This window comes from Brienomyrus brachyistius, chromosome 10 (assembly GCF_023856365.1).
Source record: "Brienomyrus brachyistius isolate T26 chromosome 10, BBRACH_0.4, whole genome shotgun sequence".
NCBI lineage: Eukaryota > Metazoa > Chordata > Actinopteri > Osteoglossiformes > Mormyridae > Brienomyrus > Brienomyrus brachyistius.
The window spans coordinates 17,557,513-17,578,344 of record NC_064542.1 but is presented as its reverse complement, the minus strand read 5'-3'; the positions used below and the strand labels follow the sequence as shown (position 1 = coordinate 17,578,344).

At 42.6% G+C, this 20,832-nt stretch overlaps 1 protein-coding gene across 2 annotated transcripts; it reads right to left on the bottom strand.

Moving 5' to 3' along the window:
* Positions 1-10,926: 10,926 nt before the first annotated feature.
* Positions 10,927-19,474, bottom strand: rbm14b (RNA binding motif protein 14b). Of its 2 annotated transcripts, XM_049027466.1 has the most exons (6): positions 19,438-19,474; positions 18,016-18,369; positions 16,288-17,263; positions 13,893-16,178; positions 13,042-13,137; positions 10,927-12,041 (listed from the first exon to the last, which is right to left on the bottom strand). In XM_049027466.1, exons 2-4 carry the CDS (start codon positions 18,362-18,364, stop codon positions 15,944-15,946), a joined length of 1,560 nt encoding a protein of 519 aa, XP_048883423.1. In that variant the 5' UTR covers positions 18,365-18,369; positions 19,438-19,474; the 3' UTR covers positions 10,927-12,041; positions 13,042-13,137; positions 13,893-15,943. The 2 variants fall into 2 exon arrangements, with proteins under 2 accessions (XP_048883423.1, XP_048883422.1); XM_049027465.1 differs by having other exon boundaries at positions 13,042-16,178.
* Positions 19,475-20,832: the final 1,358 nt, after the last annotated feature.

Here is a 20,832-nt window from a genome sequence, read left to right as displayed (position 1 = left end):
GATAAGTAAAACCCCCAAATTCCTACTCCCCTGTGTGCTTGTGTGTGTGGATGAAGAACTTGGTAGAGGGAATGAGGAGAGGCAAATGGACAGATCAGTTGTCTGGGTATATCCGTGGCTGACCACATCTCCATGGAAACCACCGTACATTCACAAATTCTAGTGGTTACCTCCTTTCCTCATAGGTCCAATAGTGTCCATGACCGGCTATATGAAAGGGCTTGAATAGGGAGTGAGAACTGCAGGCATATTAACTCTACTTACCCTAAAGCTGCATCCTATGAGACATGCCCTTCCAGTGCCTCCATAATGTACATGATACTCTCTATATTTGTTAGTCCCTCTGTCCCAGGGACATTATTAAACAGAACGAGGTTCAGGAAAGAGAAGAGGGCTAATTAGGGTTCTGATGTCTGTGTTTCTGATCCTTTCTTTGGGAATCCTCCCTATTGGTCAATCATGTAACCCACTAATGCCAACAAACTGCACACCGCAATAAATGCTGTCCTGTTACAAAACTGAGTATATTCCTCTGAGTACATTAATAGGTGCAGAATAAGAACTTCTGTCAGCGCCATTTCCCATGTGTCCTTGTTTCGTAAAATGTCACAAATCGAATCACAGATCTGAGGCACTGGTCTGGTTATCAGTATTTCACTATGTACCCACCCCCCCACCAGAACTTTCTCCATTTTCTAAGGACACCAGTGACACATATAGGTTTTGTAACCCATATGTTCATTCATTTTTCAAAAACACCTGAACTCACTGAAAATCATACAAGCTTCACAATTAAGACTGCAGTATATTAGTCACAGTTTTACCGCGTACTGTATATGAGAACATTCCGAGCACAAAATTGTGTTGAATATTAGGGGAAGGGAAAGCATATAGGTAGCCTGTACAGTGCATGGTCCACAATCTTGTATTCGCCAAAAACAAGCTGGACTTTAACTCACCGAGAACTTGGGTCTGAATGGATCTCAGTGGAGAGGCCAAGCAGGCATGAATGGCGTGAGCCAGGGGTAGCGAGAGATTCACAAACCATAAACACTGCATGCATCTGTTGTCATTCACATCAAACGCCATCTCAGAAGATGCCTTAATAAAATGTCTTTAATTCTCTTCCTTTTCCAAACATTTTTTGAAGTGCGGGGGGGGGGGGGGGGGGGGGGGTTTCTTAAACTTGCTGAAGCAAAATATTTTAGCATATAAAATATCTAAATTATACAATGGCAGCAATTGACTAAGATGCTCTAACTAAGTATTTGAAATTCTTCAGAAATGAATGTTCTTCCCATTTTTTGTTGTTTTTCTAAGCTTGCAAAGCCAAGGACCCTTTCTAGTGTTTTTTCCCAGAAGACTAGACCTAACAAACCTGATGTAGCCACATGAAAAACAACCATTCAGTCGATGTCGAAGGTCAGGAGGTGTGGAAAATACCAAACACAAGTAACATGTCAAAGTAGTAGAACAAACATATTGGTAATATATGATTAAATAGATATTTTAAGCTCTCAAATTCAATTTATATTTACTTAAATTGAACATTTTGGTTATTTGTGCTCTTGTATAAAGATAACGTGACAAAGGAAGAAACTGGAGTGAACTTCGCAAATACTACGGGATTTATGGTAGTAAATTGATTCACTCAAATCTGTGTAATAATGCATATGCCTCCCATTCCCCCCTTGGTCTTATTCTGCAAGACCTGACACAGTGCCAATCAAAAGTCTGCTATAAAAGACATGAAATTGTAAAATAATGTATATGTATTATGGACTGACCAAATAAATAAATTGTTTGTTTATTTGTTTTTTTTGGGGGGGCAGCTCTGTGAGTTGGGCTCAGCAGAGTGATCCCACCATTGGCTCTTTGACAGACAGACTGACTGACAGAAACACACACACACACAAAATTGAGGGCTAAGCTTGGGGTCTGACTGCAGAGTCAGGCCATTGATCTGGTGCTCCTGGAACACTTTGTTCTGACTTAATGTAATGTGGTTTACCAGATCTGCGCCTGTTCTTTTATTTGTCACCTCTGACTTGGACTATGATTAAAGTGACATGAAGTGACATGATTAAATTTCCCCATGATAAACTTAGCTGAGCAGGCAGTGGTTAACCCACAATACATGTTGTCAACCATTACACTGCAGTATAACAAAGATATTATTACAAGTCTATCTTATACCAAAAAAGTAACAAGATGAAATTCCCCCACTATAAGTTTAGCTGAGTTCCTCATGATAGATTTCTCGGATTAGCTAGCAGTCTGCTACTGATAAAATTTGCCAGACATCCTCTGTACTCCCCCTCGGTTTTAGCTGTAATGATACAGCCCTGCCTTCCCCCTCACAACACACTGGTAAGCCAATATCAGCTAGTCAGCCTACATTCAAAGACGTCGGTGGCATGTTTACCAGAGTGTTGCATCACCTTTTCTTTTACCTACATGATGTAAACATTTGCTGCATCATGAAACAAAAAATATGACAAAGGATAGGCCAAGCTGTTGAGCAGGTGAAATCCTATGTCAAGTAAAAATGGGACATTTCACTTTCAAAACTGCTCTCCTCAGTTCCAAAATATTTACACTGTTGTTAAAAGATGAGGGGATGCAACACATCGGTAAACACGCCCCTGTCCCAAATTTTGTGTTGCTGCTATCAAATTCAAATTGAGCATATATTTGGCATAAAAAGTGAAACGGTCTTCTTTACAATCAACAAGAATAATACCTGAAATATGGTCCCCACAATGTGAAAATAACTGTTTTCTCCGCAATGTAATATAAACATAATCCATCCACACACACACACAGGTTAGTAATTGAGTCATTGTAACTGAGAGTGAAGCATGGGGTTTTACTGCAGTAAAGCCATGTATTCAGTGATCCTGGAGCATTTCATGTGAATTAATGTAATTAGGTTCACCAGATGTGTGTCTGTTCTTTCATGTGCCAGTGGCCAGGACTACGGCTTAATGGCACAATTAAGTTCTCCAATAAATATAACTGAGCTGGGGGTGGGGGGGCACCCACAATAAACTTCACCAAATGAAAATATAAGCCTACCTCACACACTCTCTCCACCTCTCCAAAAAAGTGACACAAAAAGTGACACATTCTCCCACAATAAATTTCACGACTTCCCTGTGAAATATTTCACTGATAGGCTACCTCACTGCTGTGGGGAGCCGAGCGACCAAAAATCAATCTACATTTTATTATAGAATATTTAGAAGACCATGTCACACCCTACACGTTTAAAATCACTGACCTGTACAATGTTCCTGAAAAGGTTACAAAAAGATCCACATAATAAGTTCTGATGGAAGATGACTGTGTTCACCATATGGTGGCTGCAGGCTCCATTTAACCCCCCCAATGTGCCTGCAGTTTGGAAAAAATCAGCCAAATAAAATTTTGAGTTATCAAGCTGACAAGATTAAGTGTCTGGGCTGACTTTCTCCCTGCTGTCACTATGTGGCGCTGCATCAATCCTGGTGCAATTTCTCTTAAAATTTGATCAGCACCAGATGTTCAACATTACAACAGGCATGCAAAGGTTGAAAATTATCTGTCATATACTGTCAGAATATTCAGAAAATCATCTTGCACCGCACAGATTGAGAATTACATTAAGAATGTCATTAATGTATAATGTATAAGCAACATATAAGTCTAAGAATGAACTAAGACCTCACAGTTCTTATTTATTCTTTTTAGGCATGTATATTTACAATAAAGCTGTTTTCAAACCATTTCTTTTTTCTTTTGCAGTTTTTCCCTTATTCTGCAGAGCTCAGAGCAAAATGCAAAAATAAAATCTCAAAGCAAAACTGAGATCATGCCTATTTTGCCATCTTGCATTAACATTAACAAATTATATTTGTGCCACTGTGCATTGTTACGCCGCTACCTTAAGAAACGCAGGGCAGTACAGCACTGAGATATGAAGCAAATGGCACTCAATTCACCCAATAGCCTTTCATACAAACCGAAGAGAAAAGAGCAGTTATAGGGGGGCTCTGCTTACTCACTTTCAGAATCCAGCATCGTGAGGATGTCCAGGTATTTCTTAGCCACTTCAAAAGATGTGTTGAGGTTCTCGACGGGGTCACTCTGAAGAAGCACTCAGGACAGACACGCAAGGCCACCCTCTACTTTCCGCCACACACAGTGCAAACTCTTACAATTACTTGACACATACAGAACCCACTGACAAATACTGTAAGGGTGAAACAGATGAAGACTGGGAACAACAAAGCAACACACACAACCAACTCACCCATGACAACCCATGAATTTTTAAAAATCCAAAAAGTGATCATTAAAGAACATGCAATTATCAGTTATCAAAATTTAAGCTCCTCTTGAATATTACAATTGTTGAGGGCTTCTTATTTATCATTATTATTATTATTAGTATTATTATTATTATGTGGGCATGGAAGCAAATTCAGAAAGAGAACATAGGAACATATCAATATAGAGAATATACCATAAGCTAACACACTGAATGAGACATTCAAGAAAAATTGCAACACCAAAAGATGAAGAACAAGTACGGGATGTGAATCACTCAGTAAAAAGATGGAGGATAATTCCCGAGGCTTTGTGGGAGCGAGTCCCAAAGTTTTGGAACGAAAAAAAATGAAAGCCCTGCCACCCATAGAAGACACGCAAAGGCGAGGCAGCACCAGGAGACCAGTATTTGCAACCTGAGGGAATGGGCAGGTGTATAAGCAAGGTGGAGCTCTGCAATATCCTGGGTAGCAAGACCATGCATTTTAACACTATTAGAGTTAATAAAGATTAATACTGTAAAAACAATACTCACTGCACACTGTAAAGTGTTAAAATTAACACTGAATGTACCTAGGTTAATCTAACTTGTATTACAGTGTCGCCTTATCTCTGAAGTTAAAGTTAGCTGAACCTCTGTCTATAGGTTTGTTGAACTTTTGCAACTGAGTTGACTTAACTCAAAAATATATTGAAGCATGTTGCCTTGAATTTTTGAGTTGGCTGAACATTTTTTTATTTTTTACAGTGTAGCATGGCCAAATGGCAAAGATGAAGGAAGGCAGACTTGGTCCATGAGCGAATGTGAGCATAAAAGGTGAGATTTTAATCAAATAAAAAACAAGATTGCAGAGAGACTGAGAGAGATTAACGGGAATTTGACTTCAAATATTAAAAGATATATCAAAGTGGCAGACAGGTTATTGGGTGCATTATTAGCACATTTGATTTGTCAGCGGTCAGTTTTAGGAAGTTAAATGTCAACCAGAACTTAATATCATGAATGCAAACAGTAAGCACAGGAGGGTGTAGGGAGTGTTTCATCCAGAACTGGTATAAATCTGAGTAACAGTGAAAACAGTCCATGACGTTGAACTATGTATCCAAAAGATAATATAAAAAATGAAGAGGAGAGAAGCCTGAAACTGAACCTATAAGGATACTTTGCATAACAGATGCAGTGTGGGATTTGTAATTATTAATGCCTATAAACTGCTGTCAATCAGAAAGATATTAGATATAATGAGTACAGCACCAATAATGCCAATAGACGAAAGTCGACCAGCAGTGAAATGGTGTCGAAAACAGAGCTTATATCCAAAAGAAAAAGAATATCAACAGCCCCAGTATCAGCTGCCAAGAAAAGGCTTAAGAACCCTTAGCAGTAGCCATGGACAAAGAGAGACCTCCTAAACCATTTGCTGCATTTTTTGACCCCACTAGATGGTGCTCTTGGTTTGCTTAGTGGCAAGCTTTGTCCCCACTTTTGATCAGAGAGCACTATCTAGTGCACGGGTGTCAAGCTCCAGTCCTGGAGGCCCAGAGCCCTGCACATTTATGGGTTTCCACTCATTAAACATACCTGATTCAACTCCTTGTGCTAATTACCACACAGCTCTTGAGCTGAATCATTTGTGGTGGAACAGGGAACGAACTAAGCTACACAGGGCTCCGGCCCCCCAGGACTGCAGATTGACACCCCTGATCTAGTGGGTTCAAAAATACAGCAGCTGGTTAATGAAGCGTCACTTAGTCCCTCACTACTATGGAGTGTCTCAGTACTGTGAAGTGAATGGAATACAGACTGGAAAGGTTTGTACAAGTTGTTTGATGGTAAATTAGACTGCAACTGGGCAGCAACAGCTCTTTATAATGTGGAGAGGAGTGGCAGGTTAAACATAGGGTTGAAAATTGGCCAATATAGTTTAGATCAGTTAGGTCCAGAACAGGCTTTTTGAGACCTGGGGTAAGTACACTAGTTTATAGATCCATTGGAACAATGCCTGACACTAGAGGTCTGTTAATCAAGTGAGATGAGGGGTAGAGATATTAGGCAGACAGTTCTTTTGGCGAAATGAACGAGTCAGGTCTGGTAGGAGGTAGAGTCGTATGTTTTAACTCCATGACACAGGAGCCAGTAGTAAGGGAAAATCAGAAAATGGAGCAACAGAGTAATCAGGAGGACAGTGTTGTACAGGAGTAGGGGAAAGCTTAAGGATAGTCTTAGAAAGTGATTTTGTAAAAGTGCCATGAAGGGTGAAAAGAAGAAAAGAGAACGTGATTGAAGATAGATGCTCCAAATATTCATATTGCCACAGAAAAATCTTCATAATATTGAAGCTAATAAAAAGCTAATATTTGCAAATGACACGTGAAAAAGCTGATTTTTACATGCCACACTTGTCTGTTCACCTTCAACAGAAGAGTTACGCAATCTATGAGAAGCAGGTGGGACTATGCGCTTACCTGATGTGGAAATTCTCACCACTGATATTCCAATAGGGGGCAGTCTTTCTCTGACACTACAACAGCAAGCCCTCTTTAGTAGATAGAGGACAAAAGGGCAAAAGAAATTGCTAAGAATATTAAAATTCTTTTTGTATTAAAAGACTCGTTTAAAAGCTTGTGGATGTGAATGATAAGTGCAGCAAAAAGTAAGTGCGTAAGTGAGAAGTCCAGGCGAAGACAATCATGTATAAATTAACTTCATGTTCGTGTAAAACTATATTTGCTGACTTAACCACTAGTACACATTGTTTAATTAATCAATACCTCTTTGAGTTAATTAATGTGAGCTGGTGGTGAAATTTAATGAATACAGTGAATGGTGTCCCTAAATTCAGGTTTGAGAACTGAAGCGCTGTTCTTACAACCGTCCATCCATCTTATCCATCCACTGTCCAAACCGCTTATCCTATTGGGTCGTAGGGGGTCCGGAGCCTATCCCGGAAGCAATGGGCACGAGGCAGGGAACAACCCAGGATGGGGGGCCAGCCCATCGCAGGGCACACTCACACACCATTCACTCACACATGCACTCCAACGGGCAATTTAGCAAGTCCAATCTGCCTCAGCTTGTCTTTGGACTGTGGGGGGAAACCGGAGTACCCGGAGGAAACCCCACGACGACATGGGGAGAAAAATGCAAACTCCAGACACATGTAACCCAGGCGGAGACTCGACCCCGGGTCCCAGAAGGTGTGAGGCAACAGTGCTAACCACTGCACCACCATGCCGCCCCATCAATAACCCAATGGTCTTAAAATATAACATAAAAATAAACAGCCTAGCAACTTTCAAATTAACCTGACAACAGAAAATAGGTAACAATTACTTAGTATTTCTGGATTTACAGGGATGATGTCCAAGGTCATCACTCAGGTTAGGCACTCTTCATGCTGGGCCAGCGGCTAACGTTATGAGTGAAATCTGACATGTATCGATTGCTGACTGGAGCTGGGAGCCACCTGCTGTTGATAGAGCAAAAACAAATGAGAGAAAGATGATCCAATGGACCAAGGGTCTGGCGCTGCATTTCAGAAAACATGCAATCAATCTGTTATGCTGTTTCTGTGGGAACTGCCTCAAAATTATTTTCAGCACAGAGGCCTCCAGCCTAACGTTCAATGAGAGCCACTTCTAAAAAGAAAATATTCTGGGAAAATATGAGTTTGATGTAATACCAGATTATATGGGAGGGGGTGAAGGTGGTAAGAATTGTGGGGATGGTGCATTCCTTCAACGAAATTAGCATAATTGATGCTAATTCTAAAAACTTCAAGTCCAAGTAAGAATGGAAATGGAGAATGTCAAATACTAAACTTTTTGCTCTTATACTCTTAGTCGCTTTGGGAAAGACTCCCTTCCCTTTCCTTCTTCCTTCTGAAATGTTGAGCACGTAGAATGAAAGATGCCATGTTACAGTACGAAGGAGCTTCTCACCTCATTCAGGCACCTGTGGAGTTTGTCAGCAGTGAGAAACTGGTGCCAAGCTGATTTTCCAGAGATGGAATATGGTAGGCCTACGTCACATAGTGCTACAAAGTAATGCTGTATCAGAACGTTTATCTTCTATCACCTGTAAGGAGAGGGCTGCATGTAGGCTATATATCCAAACACTATATACAGTACTGTAAGAAGAAGGTAAGTGTGGTGACCCCCCCCACCATGTTATAAGTGAAATTATCTCGACAACCAGAGATGACCTCTACAAGCACATGCCCCTAATGACAGGACACAGGTGGTAAACAGAACATTTCCATGATCTAATTTCCAAATTAGACTATATCATTGATCACTATTAACTACATTGCTGTCTAAAACCATCATAGATCCTAATTTCTGTCAATGAGACTGTGTTGTCAAAGGAGTAATATTAGAGTATGTTTTTCATTTCAGTTTGGTGTCTTTAGGAGGGAGATGAGACAGCTGCAGCAAATCATCATATCCATTCCACCGCAGTGAAGAAGCCTCTGAACTGATGAAATTAGTGTAAGTTTCTTCCGCTCTTATGCCCTAAGTCGTGACTTCAATCCTTGCTGGGGCCTGTGGCTGTAATCTTTGAAAAGTGGGCAGTGGTCTAATAGTTTGGGATGCACACTTCTAATTGAAAGATTGCTGACCAGCAAGGTACTGACCCCAGCTATGTCACATATGGGTTAAATACAGAGGACGTGTTTTATTGTTATGCGCTGTGGGGTGTCGACAATGATCACTGGTCACCTTAATTCCAATTCACCGCAGGGAAAGAGTGGTATGGACTAGCAAGTCTACTCAGATGATGCTGCATCAAAGACGCACAAAAAATATGAATGACATAACATCACACATGACTTCAGCACTTACTAGGACAGCATTAATGGAACAATTAATGGGAACATACAAGATGGGAGATGCTTAGAGAGGAACTGTATCAGGGCAAAGGCGCTAGAGCTTATGTCTAAAACCAGCTTATTCTGCACCACTCTTGACCATGTCGATTTTTCTCTCTGGTTAGTTGACCTCCCCCATACTAACTATATGGGGTCTGCCATATGTTGAAGTCTTTCATGCCTGTGAAGTTGTGAAGACGTCAGTACCTCATGAATCAAACGGAGCGTTAACTGTGGTTGAATGCCCAACCGATTTCCCGTCAGTTGCTGCCTGCCGAGTAAATTTTTCACCCAAAGAAACACTTTGAGTGCTTGAAAGTTGTAAAACAAAGCACTTTCCAGTCATATGTACCATTTCATTTACAGACTAACTTCAAAACTGTCTTAATCGGAAATCAGTTTTATTTGAATGCTCGTAAAACTCACCGGACTATGCATATGAAGCTTCCGTATTATAAATAACACACGCAGATATTGAATAGTTTCGTTCGACAATATTTAAAATTTACATAAGATAAAAGTAACAGATGGGAGTCATTACTGAGAGGTTATTTATTATTTTCGTATTGTCTTGGGATGTTGACCGAATTTTGTACAGAGGGTAATAAAAAAAAAGCTGCTGTGATGACCATGTCTGAGGCTGCATACTGTGCAGGTATTTTGTATTTTGAAACGACAATTCGATTTTTAAACCTTTATTTCCTAACACATTGGGCATACAATTCAGTGAAGTTCATACTGCAGGGGATAGTTCTTACCTCCTCTGTTGCTTTTCCCAGGCTGGGTGAAGGAGGTAATCTTTGTGCCATTCGTCTTCTTGGGTCATGTGTTCCACAATATTTGAGATCGCGTATGTGGTGCTATCTTGTCTCCTTTGGGCTTATATTATTTTTTTAACGGCGTCAGCAGTATTAAATGGAAGTTAATCCATTCAATCCAGACCTTAATTGTACTAGCCCACAGAGATAGCGTGAGTTGCAGCTTACAAATACCGACAATTAATTCAACCAGCAGCACAGGTATACAGCTCGGCGCCCTGAGTTATTCTAACCCAAAACAAGTTAAGGGGCGGGGCTGAGAATCGATCCGGCCAATCATTAGCGCGTATTAGCGCGTGAAATCGCACGTTAGCTTGCTATTGGGCGCGTAAGTATATTTTCTTGGGACTAAAAAAAATGCGCAAAAACGTCTCACCCATCACTGCACTTCACAAAATATGGCTTACACGAGGATAGACTGGGGGGTTCGCGCGCTCCCTATAGTTAATTGACCAACAGCATGCTATTAGAACCGTAAAATTGGAGTTTTAAAATCTCAACCGCACTCAAATGTAAGAATTAAAATAGAAATTCCGTATTATTGTACGCTTTCCCATTTAGCTATTCGACTTCATAATAAAACCTTCAAGAACGAAAGGATCGTCACAATTTTCAGTATTTAAATCAAGCGCATTAATTTATTATACATTTTGCCTACTGGTTAGGTTTTTCAAACATTTACACCCCATTTGCCTCCAGACAGCACTTAACTTTAATCTGTTTCAGTACTGATTTGTAAGACATCTAAATCCAAACCTATTTTACAGGAAATGTGAAACCATTTACTTTTTGAAAGAAAGGTTTTCATTTTTCAAGTGCAAGTCGCATATATGACAGAAAACCGAAATTAATTGGTCCAGAAGACTGGCCCACTCAGACGGAAATATCTTCCAAGTTTCACCCACAGATGAAATACACAACACACATTTTCTCAACAGATCATTTATTCCCAAATACCAGACAATACAATGGTCACAACATCAATACAAAAAAAAATTGAAGTTCCCTTTCCTGAGGTAAAGCAGTTGAAACTTGTCCCCATAGTTTTGTTGATTCTGTGATTTTTAAAAATATACATCTACTCTATTGGCTCCAAAATGAGTTCTAATGCAATAATAAATCTAACAAGTATTTTAAAACCAAGAATCCTATTTAAACAAAATCAACTTGCACATCTGGCAAATAAATCATTAAGCTACATGTTAATTTTGCCAACCTAGAAAAACTCTTGCCCTCCATTTTCTAAATTTACCACACCACTTAAACTGGCTGAGAGAACTCATGCACATTTTACACTTCTGCCCAAAATGCTCAAAACACACACCGTGCTCAAAATCTATGGCGCTCAATAGAACTTAAATACCACAAAAAAGCTGGTCTGTTGTGTATATCCCTGCTAACTGAATATTTCAACATGGTTACAATACTTCTATGCACTGGCCACCAAAATTAAAAGAAAAATCCAGGGTCTAGAACTGAGAATCAGCTAAACCCACCACTGCATTTCACAGACTATGGCTTACATATGGATAGATTTGATTGGGGGTTACTTGCATGAGGGTGGAAGATCTTGCACAATAAACATGACTAAAGACAATGGACATTTGTTGCACACTTGGACCGAACCTACCCAAAGAAATGTGATTAGATCTGTGCTGGTCTTAATTTAAACCTGACACAAACGGGCATAAATGATTAGTTCTGGTTAAAGAGAAAAGCTATTATTTAGTGCCTTTAGTTGGCATAGCGGCCTGCAAGCTCAACGACGACCATCTCCAGTGCAGAGCACTGGGAGGCTTCTAGTGTGACTGCTTACACAGTGCCCTCTGACCTGTTACCCTCCAGGAACAGGATAGGGGATGGGGGCTCTATGGTGGAGGGGGTTAGGGAATGGGGATGGACTGGAGCTGGTGACCCATGCATTGCTTACCTTCCATCCATCCATCCATCCATCCCTTCATCGGTGGGGTGATGCAGAGATGCCGACACAAAGGGGAACCCCCGTCTCACCTCAGCCTCTCTACAGCACTGCGCCTTGCAGCTGTTCAGAGCACAGGTGGAACACCTCAGTTGTGTGTGCGTGTGTGCGCCCGTGTACCAATGGAAAATCCTCACACACACACACCATAAAAACAAGCCGATGCAACATGTCCAGCAACTTCCCTTTCCACCAACGTTCAACTATGCCCTTTCAAAAACTTCCCATAGGAGTGCTAACATATGCTGCTGATCATAAAATCAAAAAGCCTATCCTATGATATTTTGCAAGGCTGGGGGCTTTGGGGGGACTTGAATGAAATTTGCAGATACATAATCTCTATGCATTCGCATAGGTCTACTTTTCATTGTTCCACAGGATACAAGTCCGCCACTTATTAAAAACATGACTGAAATGATGCCCCATGGACAAGTTTTTTTGTTTTTATTTTTCCTAGGTAGAATCTGAATAAATCAATCCAATCAGGGCCAGATCAGCCAATCCAAGTCCCTTTCACACAAGATGTCAAAGATGGGGAGAGGGGAAAAAAACGAGAAAAAAAACCAACCCACTCTTCTGAGAAACTGGGTCTCCTGAGACTACCAGTTGTTATAGAGTCCCATAGTAGGGTAATCCCTGGGGTACCAGAACCAGGCTCCTGGGCAGTTGGGCTGCTGTTGCAAAAGGCTGAGCAGAACCAGAAGGGGGGGGGGGGCGACGGCGGCGGCGAACGTCGTGTACGGCGGGCAGGCGCTCAGGGGGGACGGGGGGGGGGGGGCACTCAGATCCAGCAGGCCTAAAACGGCATATGCGGGTATTGTCCCACACACGCACCTACCACAAAACATGGAACAGAACTCCAAGCCGACTTCACAGAATGTATGTGCGTGCACTCCCTAACAGCTCATCACCACTGACTCCAGTCTTTGGTTAGTGCATAACCCATGACCCTCTGCGGTCCATAGCGGCCTTCATGTACCCAAGACGTTGGAATGGGGTAGACGGGGGGGGGGGAAGTGTACTGTTGAGGCGCAGGCGTCATTCGGGGTCTCAGTGCTTTTACCTTGAGGGGAAGGGGGGGGGGCGCTTCCACAGCATTTCGCGATGCTAATTTTCTTCCCCCCACATCACACGCACATGGCGTCCGGTGGCCTGGGACCTAATTCAGTTGGAATAGTTAGTCAAAGGGGGAAAAATGATCTTGAAAAGCAGAATGAGAAGAGAAACATGCACTTCTACAGAATAGTGGCCATAATCACAGCAACAGATAAGCAGAACTGCAGTGCCAGCAAAACAACCAACATCCCTTCTGTGCCAAGTACCAAACAAGCGGAGAACCTTCTTTTGTTTGCCCTAATTTGGAGGAAAAAAAAAACAACCCACTGATTGTTCCTACTTTCACATCACGGCCACCTGCCTCAACACTATATTCACTCGGCATAGTAAAATGTCACAGACATGCTACGTTGGGCATTTCCTTGACATATCACCAGGAACAGGACACCAATAAGCATTGCAGATAGCACTGAATGTTGTGGCAGCTGTACTGAACACACTGTGTCATTGGAACCTATGCAGTTCAACACTGGGCTATGCAAAGTCCCCATCCTGTAGACTGTGGTTTTTGTACAAAAACCCTGATAAGAATATAAAGTAATGAAAACCCTGCAAGCCCTATTAATAATACTGTTAAGATTCTTTATTTTTAATGCAAATACATATTTATCATGAAATGTAGATTTTCAAAAAATTAAAAGGAAAAAACACATGCTAACAACAAGGAGAGGACATCTACATCTTTTCATCCTAACAGCACCCCAAATGTAAGGGTTTGGGACAGCAAGGTTATGAATGCAGATGAGCAGGGCTCAGTGTGTGTGCACGCGTGTGTGCGTGAGCGCTCCCTGTTCTCACCATCATATCGATCGCTGGTGCTCAAAGGAAGGAAAACCGTCACTCACACTCCTAGGGAGAGGAGAGAGCTGGACAAGAAAGAAAACGGGAAGATCTTGACCAGATGTGTCAGGATGGGCAAGATTAAAGAAAAAAAATACAAAAATATATAAACAAACCACAAGAAGCTCCTTTGAATCTTACGTAGGGCAAAATGCCCTTATAAAACACAAAGGAGTAAGGCCTGAAGCTCAGGTCAATTCAGTACAATTTCAGAAACTTAAAAACAAAAGGTGAACAAATTGTGTTTCAACAATCTGAAATTTCTAACCCTTTCTCATGATTTGATAAAGGGACATATAAAACTTAAAAACAATCCATTGCATTTTGACTGCCAATTTAAAACATGAACCCAGTTACAAAAAAACTGTACACAAACTGAACACATTTTCCAATATCATGGATTATTCATTTTATTTCACTAGGTGCTCAAGGTTGAGTGATAAGGGATGTTTTTTTTTTTATTTATTATTACAACTTCACGTTTGCAAGGCTAAATGTGCCATTTCGCCCTAACCCTTTTCATTCAAATAAGAGACATTGTTCTCATTGCAGAGACAGTTCAAATGTTTCTTGAAATGGTTGGAAAGATTTGATTTTATGCTGTAGAGAAACTGTGCAAGATTAAAGTGAAATTGTTACTTTTGGTCAATGTTGTGACTTTGTGCACACTCATAACACACAAGCTGAGAAAAGCTGCGAAACCCATGTGCTAGAACCATGCAACTTGTTACTGTCCAGAGCCCCAGACACTGCTGTTTTTTCATGGCTTGTATAACTCTTGGGCCTTACACCAACCATGCACCCAGAGACTGCAGCAGCCTGCTCTGAGCTCAGTATCCCACCTGGAGGTATCACATAAAGGTAGGAGTGAGAGCACATTTAGTGCTAAGAGTAGATGGGGCACATGGGTGAGACCTGCAGCAAAAATGCACCTGCTGGCAGCAATGGCACAAACACCTCAGTGACAACATACAGCACAGACTTGGCTACAGAAAGGCAAAACACCTACATGAAAATGGATTGAGTCCCTTTTTCCAATTTTATTTACAAGATTAGACACATGACTAAAGTTCAAACAAGTGAGGGCCCTATGGACACATCCAGAGGGTGAATGAAGTAAAAGCAGTTACAAAAATCTTCACCACCACACACCATCCCCTTTCAGGGTGAAGGCGAATGGGTTGGCAAGCTAGCTGCTGTCATATGGCAAGTCAATCCCAAAGGCTATCTGGCCGGCCAGCCCACAGGCCACGTGCTATCAGCTGCATCTCAACGAGAGGTAGATGCAGGGTGTGTGCAGTAGAGTCCCAGTAGTGGGAGGGGGGGGGAGTCTTATAGCTCTTGTGATCCCCTGCCTGTGTGCCTGCTTATTTCTCCACAGCCCATCGAGACGCAGAAATGTCAGGGCTGTCCACATCACCGCCACTATAGTGGCTGGTAGAACCAAAGAAAAGTACCAGATACTAACCCTGATCCTATATGACATCATCATGTGTTCAACACTTCACCCTACCAAATTGTTTGGGGGTTGTTTTACACCAAATTAAAACACTAAGGAGAGGGGGGGAAAGGAGAGAGACAGGCCATGTATGTCCAGAATGTATTAAATGCACTGCTAAGACAACAGTAGAATATTGAAATAACAGTCCAAATGCCAGGCTGCTTTACAATTAAAGTTCCCAAAAAAATATATCTGAAATTGTAATTAAACCAAAGTAGGAACGTAGTCAGTGCTGTATGACATGACAAATACCAAGAAAATAACCAGCAACCAGCAAACAAAAAAAAAGAAAAGAAAAAAAAGACCTTTTTTTAACAAAAGGAGTAATACAAATTATTGTATGTGTTGAAGCCACTTTTAAAGGATAAAACCAAATCTTTCCTCCAAATGACCTGCCTATAAATGAGTTGACAAAGGACCAAAGTTGGGATACAGTCCTTAAAGACCCTGGTACACACAGACAAGCACGCTCACACACACGACCTCCACGGGAGGGAGGGCAGGGCCACTATCGGAACGGGGGCTCTGGAGTGTGAGGGGGGAGCTCAGGGCGGCGGAAGAGGGGCTCCTTGTGCGACGACGGCGGAGGCGGCGGCTCATACAGTCTGGGCGACGTGGCAGCACCCGGGGCAGGAGGCTGAGGGGCATCCTGGCCAGGCACAGGGGGCAGGGGGTCTGGGGGTGGGTAGGCATACTGGTACTGGGGGTACTGTTGGTACTGCTGGTAATAGTCTGCATAATACCTGAAATAAGGAAAGCACAAGTAAACAAACAAAGCAGCAGCAAGCTCAATGGCACGACCTCCTACCACAAAGCAGTGACAGGATGAACATAAGTGAAGACACAGCCTACCTCGCCACGGGATCTTCCTCCGCTGCAGCGCCATCCTCTGGCCGGCTCGAGGGTGTGGGCAGGAGGGCTCTACGTTTGGGCCTCTGTTGCATGAATGGTTTGGGCACCGGGTCGGGGAGCAAAGGCGCCGAGCGGCGCAAAGGGCTGCGGTCTCGCTCGCCTGACTTTGCTCCGGCCTGCTGCTCGGCAAGGACCTGCTGGCCTTGGGCAAAGTAATGTGCCCGTGCCGCCTTGAAGATGGCCTGTGCCGTTGGGTCAGTGCTCCCATAGGCTGGACTGGCGCTGTAGAGGGCAGGCGCCACGCTGTACGCAGGGTTCACGGCCGCTGTGCCCGAGGGAACTTCCCCGGCCCCCAGATACATGGGGCTGCCCATGGCCGGTGGGTACATCTGGGTGTTGTAGGCAGCGGCGGCGGCAACGGCGGCGGCGGCGGCCGAGTCGTTTGTCACCTGGCCATACTCTGAAGTGCTCATGCCACTGTACACCTGGGTGGCGCCAGAGGTCAGTGCCTGATTGGCCATGGAGCCATAGAGCTGGTTGGCAACGGCGCCGTACACCTGGCTGGCGAGGGCCCCGTACACAGCCGGGCTCACCGGAGTACCGTCAGATCGGTTGCGGGTCGTCAGGCCCGTGAGGGCCGCGTACGTGGGGTCGAAGGTGGACGTGTTGTACACCGAGTTGTGGACGCTTTGCTGCACCTGCAGTGGGAGCCCAGCAGCGGCAGCGGCAGCAGCTGCCAGCACAGCAGCCTGGCTCTGGTACTGCTCCAGAGTGGGCTTGCCCATGGGGCACTCCCCCGCGTAGTGACCCTGCTTGCCGCAGCTCACACAGGGGATTTTGCCGGTGGGCGCCTGCTTGCTGGGCTGCACCTTGGAGAGCTCCACGGAAAGTGGGCGGCCCTTGAAGGAGGTCCCGTGAAGCGCCTCGATGGCCTGCAGCGCATCCTCTTTGTTCTCCATGTGCACAAAGGCATAGCCTGCGAACGAGCAGAACGTGGCTGTCAGCCTGATTCAAGGCATGTGTCTACAACTACCCGGAACCAAGTTGTGCTTCCTAAAGTGGTATACAGCAGTACTGCAACACTATGTAACCACGCTTGCCTTTTATTATCCTAATTTTAGCAATAACATGTATTTTATGGAGCAAAACTAATACTAGAAAAAGCTACCTAATAAACTAAATTGGTTATTTGGAAAAAACAAGTGTAGGCACATAGGTGTTTGTTTTTCTTTCGGCATATCATACTAAGTGCCTCGTGAAAGACAGACTATATGCAGGTGATAGTATTTGGAGTCAGAGCACGGATCTGTCAGTGCGCAGCGCTCCAGGGGTACTAAGGCAATGGTGATTTGATTACACTGCCAGCCACAGAATTCAAACCCACAGACAGCTAAATACACCAGCTACGCCCCACCCAAAAGATAGGCATTACAGTAAGATGGAGAGAACTAGGCTCCACCTGGAGGACGAGCTGAAGGAAGGACTCAAGCTCACAAGCACCAATTCAGAAATCAGAAACAGTATTTAGTCATGAACATGAGAGTCTAAATATCACTTTCATTATGCTCCTATAACTACAGCTCCTATAACTGAGGACGCAAGTCAGGTAGCCATGTGAACCAACGATTCCTAAAAACCATACAATGTTATAAGTAATACGACGGTTTCCTCAGAACTCCAAGTACCTACCCAGCAGCAAGAAAAACCCAGGGGAAGAGTACCGCTCACCTTTGACCTTGTCACACTCCAGCACTTTCCCAAACGTCTGGAAAAGCTCCTGCAGGTCCTCTGTGGTGCACATACCGCTCAGGTTACCCACAAACACCTTGGTCGAGTGCAATGGCCTCCCACGTGACTCCTCCACAACCAGGTTACGCCCACGAAATTCACGGCCATTCAACTCCTTGATGGCCCTGGCAGCAGCGCCCTCGCCCTGCAGGTGCACAAAGGCAAACTGCCTGAGCACACTGCAGCTCACCACAGACCCATAAGGCTCAAAGATGGAGGACAGCTCTTCTTGGGTCGTGTCCAGGGCCAAATTCCCCACAAACAGCTTCACTGTGTTGCTCTTATCCATTCTTCCTTTAACAGAAAGAGGAGACAATCAGCAAAAACGATTATGTCAGTACTAGGGGTCTCTCAGAATAATGAAAGCAAACATACACTTTAAATTTCTAAAAAATTCCCACCTGAATAAGAAATACTCATAACTGAACTATTACTGAAAGCATATTTGTCAGGTTTTCGGGAATATTGCAGTCATTGTTGGTTTATCAACACTTAAATACGTAATGCTGAAAACTACGAAGCGAACGTGTTATATTGTGTCAGGATCCTACACAAACATTTCAGGTGGTGTTCGTCAGCTAAAATGCTGATTAATAAGATGCACTACAGAGCTACTATACTCCATCGGCTTAATGATAAGCAGGGGCTGCATCCATGACGATAGCACAGGCGCCAATACGCACGCCAGCAGTATGGAGAGGAATGAGAGGCGGTGGTGGCGCGGCGAGTTAACGCGCCTCACTTCCGGGAACACGACGCCGTTCGGATAAATGCTAATTGTAATGAACTACTATAAATCTTAGGCGTTGATTTAACGGTCAGTATAACCAATAGCCTACCTGTATTACAAAAGCACAAATTTAACTTTTCTAAAATCTTAACTGCATGAGAGTTAACGGAACTCTCAATGCCCTTCATTGGAAGTAAGCTAGCTTGCTAGCGCCATAAAGCACAAAGCTAGCCAAAAAATGCTAAATAAGGCTCGAAGCTAGCCTGGTAGATACGTTCATCCACGACGTTTCCTCCCTACTCGTAATTACGTCACTTATGCGAGTTTTCATTTTCGAATGTATAACCATACATTTAAACATTCGAAATCTATTTTATATATCTTGCTAAATAACAGCATAGAAAATAAAGCACCTACTCATCGAACCGATATACGAGTCTCGCTACACACTGGCCGCGATGACAAAGACATAAAGCTTTTCGGTGTGTTACCCGGTGCTACTATGTACATTGTAGCTTGCCATTTATATGGAGTGTTAATATTTATGACGAACCGACATGGGTAGACTTTGCTAAGTATAATAAATGAGTATATAAGAACGAAATGTAGGAACACTTAAGCTTCCATCTTACCTAAGCAGTTCCTTGTTTCAAAATGGTCGCGCCCGTTTCCTCCTTTTTTTTTTTTTTTTCTTTTCCTTGTGTCTGTTCGACACTTCTCGCGAGACCATAATACTAGTCTCAGTTGATGTCGGTCCTTTCTTAATGTGAGCTAGAATATTCCATAAGTTATATAAAAGTGAATAAAGAGCGTTCGCTAATGCCAAATTTATCACGAAAGGTTCCATTTCTTTCAATTGTGCACTATGAATGTATACGTTTTCAAGAAACGTACATTTTATTAACTATAATACGTTTTAAATGTCAGGACTTCAGTATGCTCGCTGACTGTACTATTTCGCTTGTTTGTACCTGTCCCGAAAAATTGCTCTACATTGCTTATATTAAACTGTATTATATTGAATTAATTTCATGTAGTGCACACATTCCACCTATCATGAGGAATGTTCGTGGTCCCTCTACGGGATCTCACTGTCACCGGATTGCTTCTTATGGCGATGTAAACTAGTCTAAAATATGGATAAGATGTGATAAATGAATTAATAAAGTAAAAGAAGCAACTTTTAAGATTATTCACAGGATATACCAAGTTAAAGAAGTGGTATACAGATTCTATTTAAATGTTAGTAACTCTTGTGATTGTTGTGAACTGATGTACAAAACAATTTTTCATATTTTTTTCCCAAATATTTTGAACTGACCTGGAACAGCTTCTGGGAAGGTGTAATGGACATCCAGTGGAGGGACATTTATCTTGGCTTTATGGATGACAACATCAACATTGAAACTTGTTATTTGACTTATCTTCTTTTCCTGCTTAATAAATAACACCCCCAGACAGCCAGCAGTAGGCTAATTTGAGAAGCTGTTTGTTGCAGACCATAACCTCAAGGGGCATTTCCCAAAAACCTCAAGGGGTGGCTATCCGTCCGATAACATCTTCCTGCATGCAGTGTCTTCTCTTTATTACAGATTAAATTATAAGTTTTTTTAAATGAATGACTGTTTAGCTGGAAAAGCACAGATTCTTATGGAATTGACTAATAATTTAGGGAAACAACTGAGGAAAATACTTGGTTATTTTATTCTAAATATACCTACTGCCCACTTGCTTTGAGTAATCAATAGTCACAATACTGACTGTTTACGAGAAGTTTTAAGCTATTCCGTTCTCAGCATTTTAATGTAGATGCCTGCCTAACTTAGCTAAACTAATGTTATGACCACTGAGTTTAAGGGGTCACTCTAAGCATCGTTAGTTTGTTTGGCAGATTGTCACTCAGGCGCTCAATCTAGTTACTAGTGCTGGGGTAATGTAAATTAATCAGTAAGGAATAGACAAATGACATATTTGTTATCCCATATACAGTGGCTTAACCTACATACTCAATATAGGCTAATTGTCAT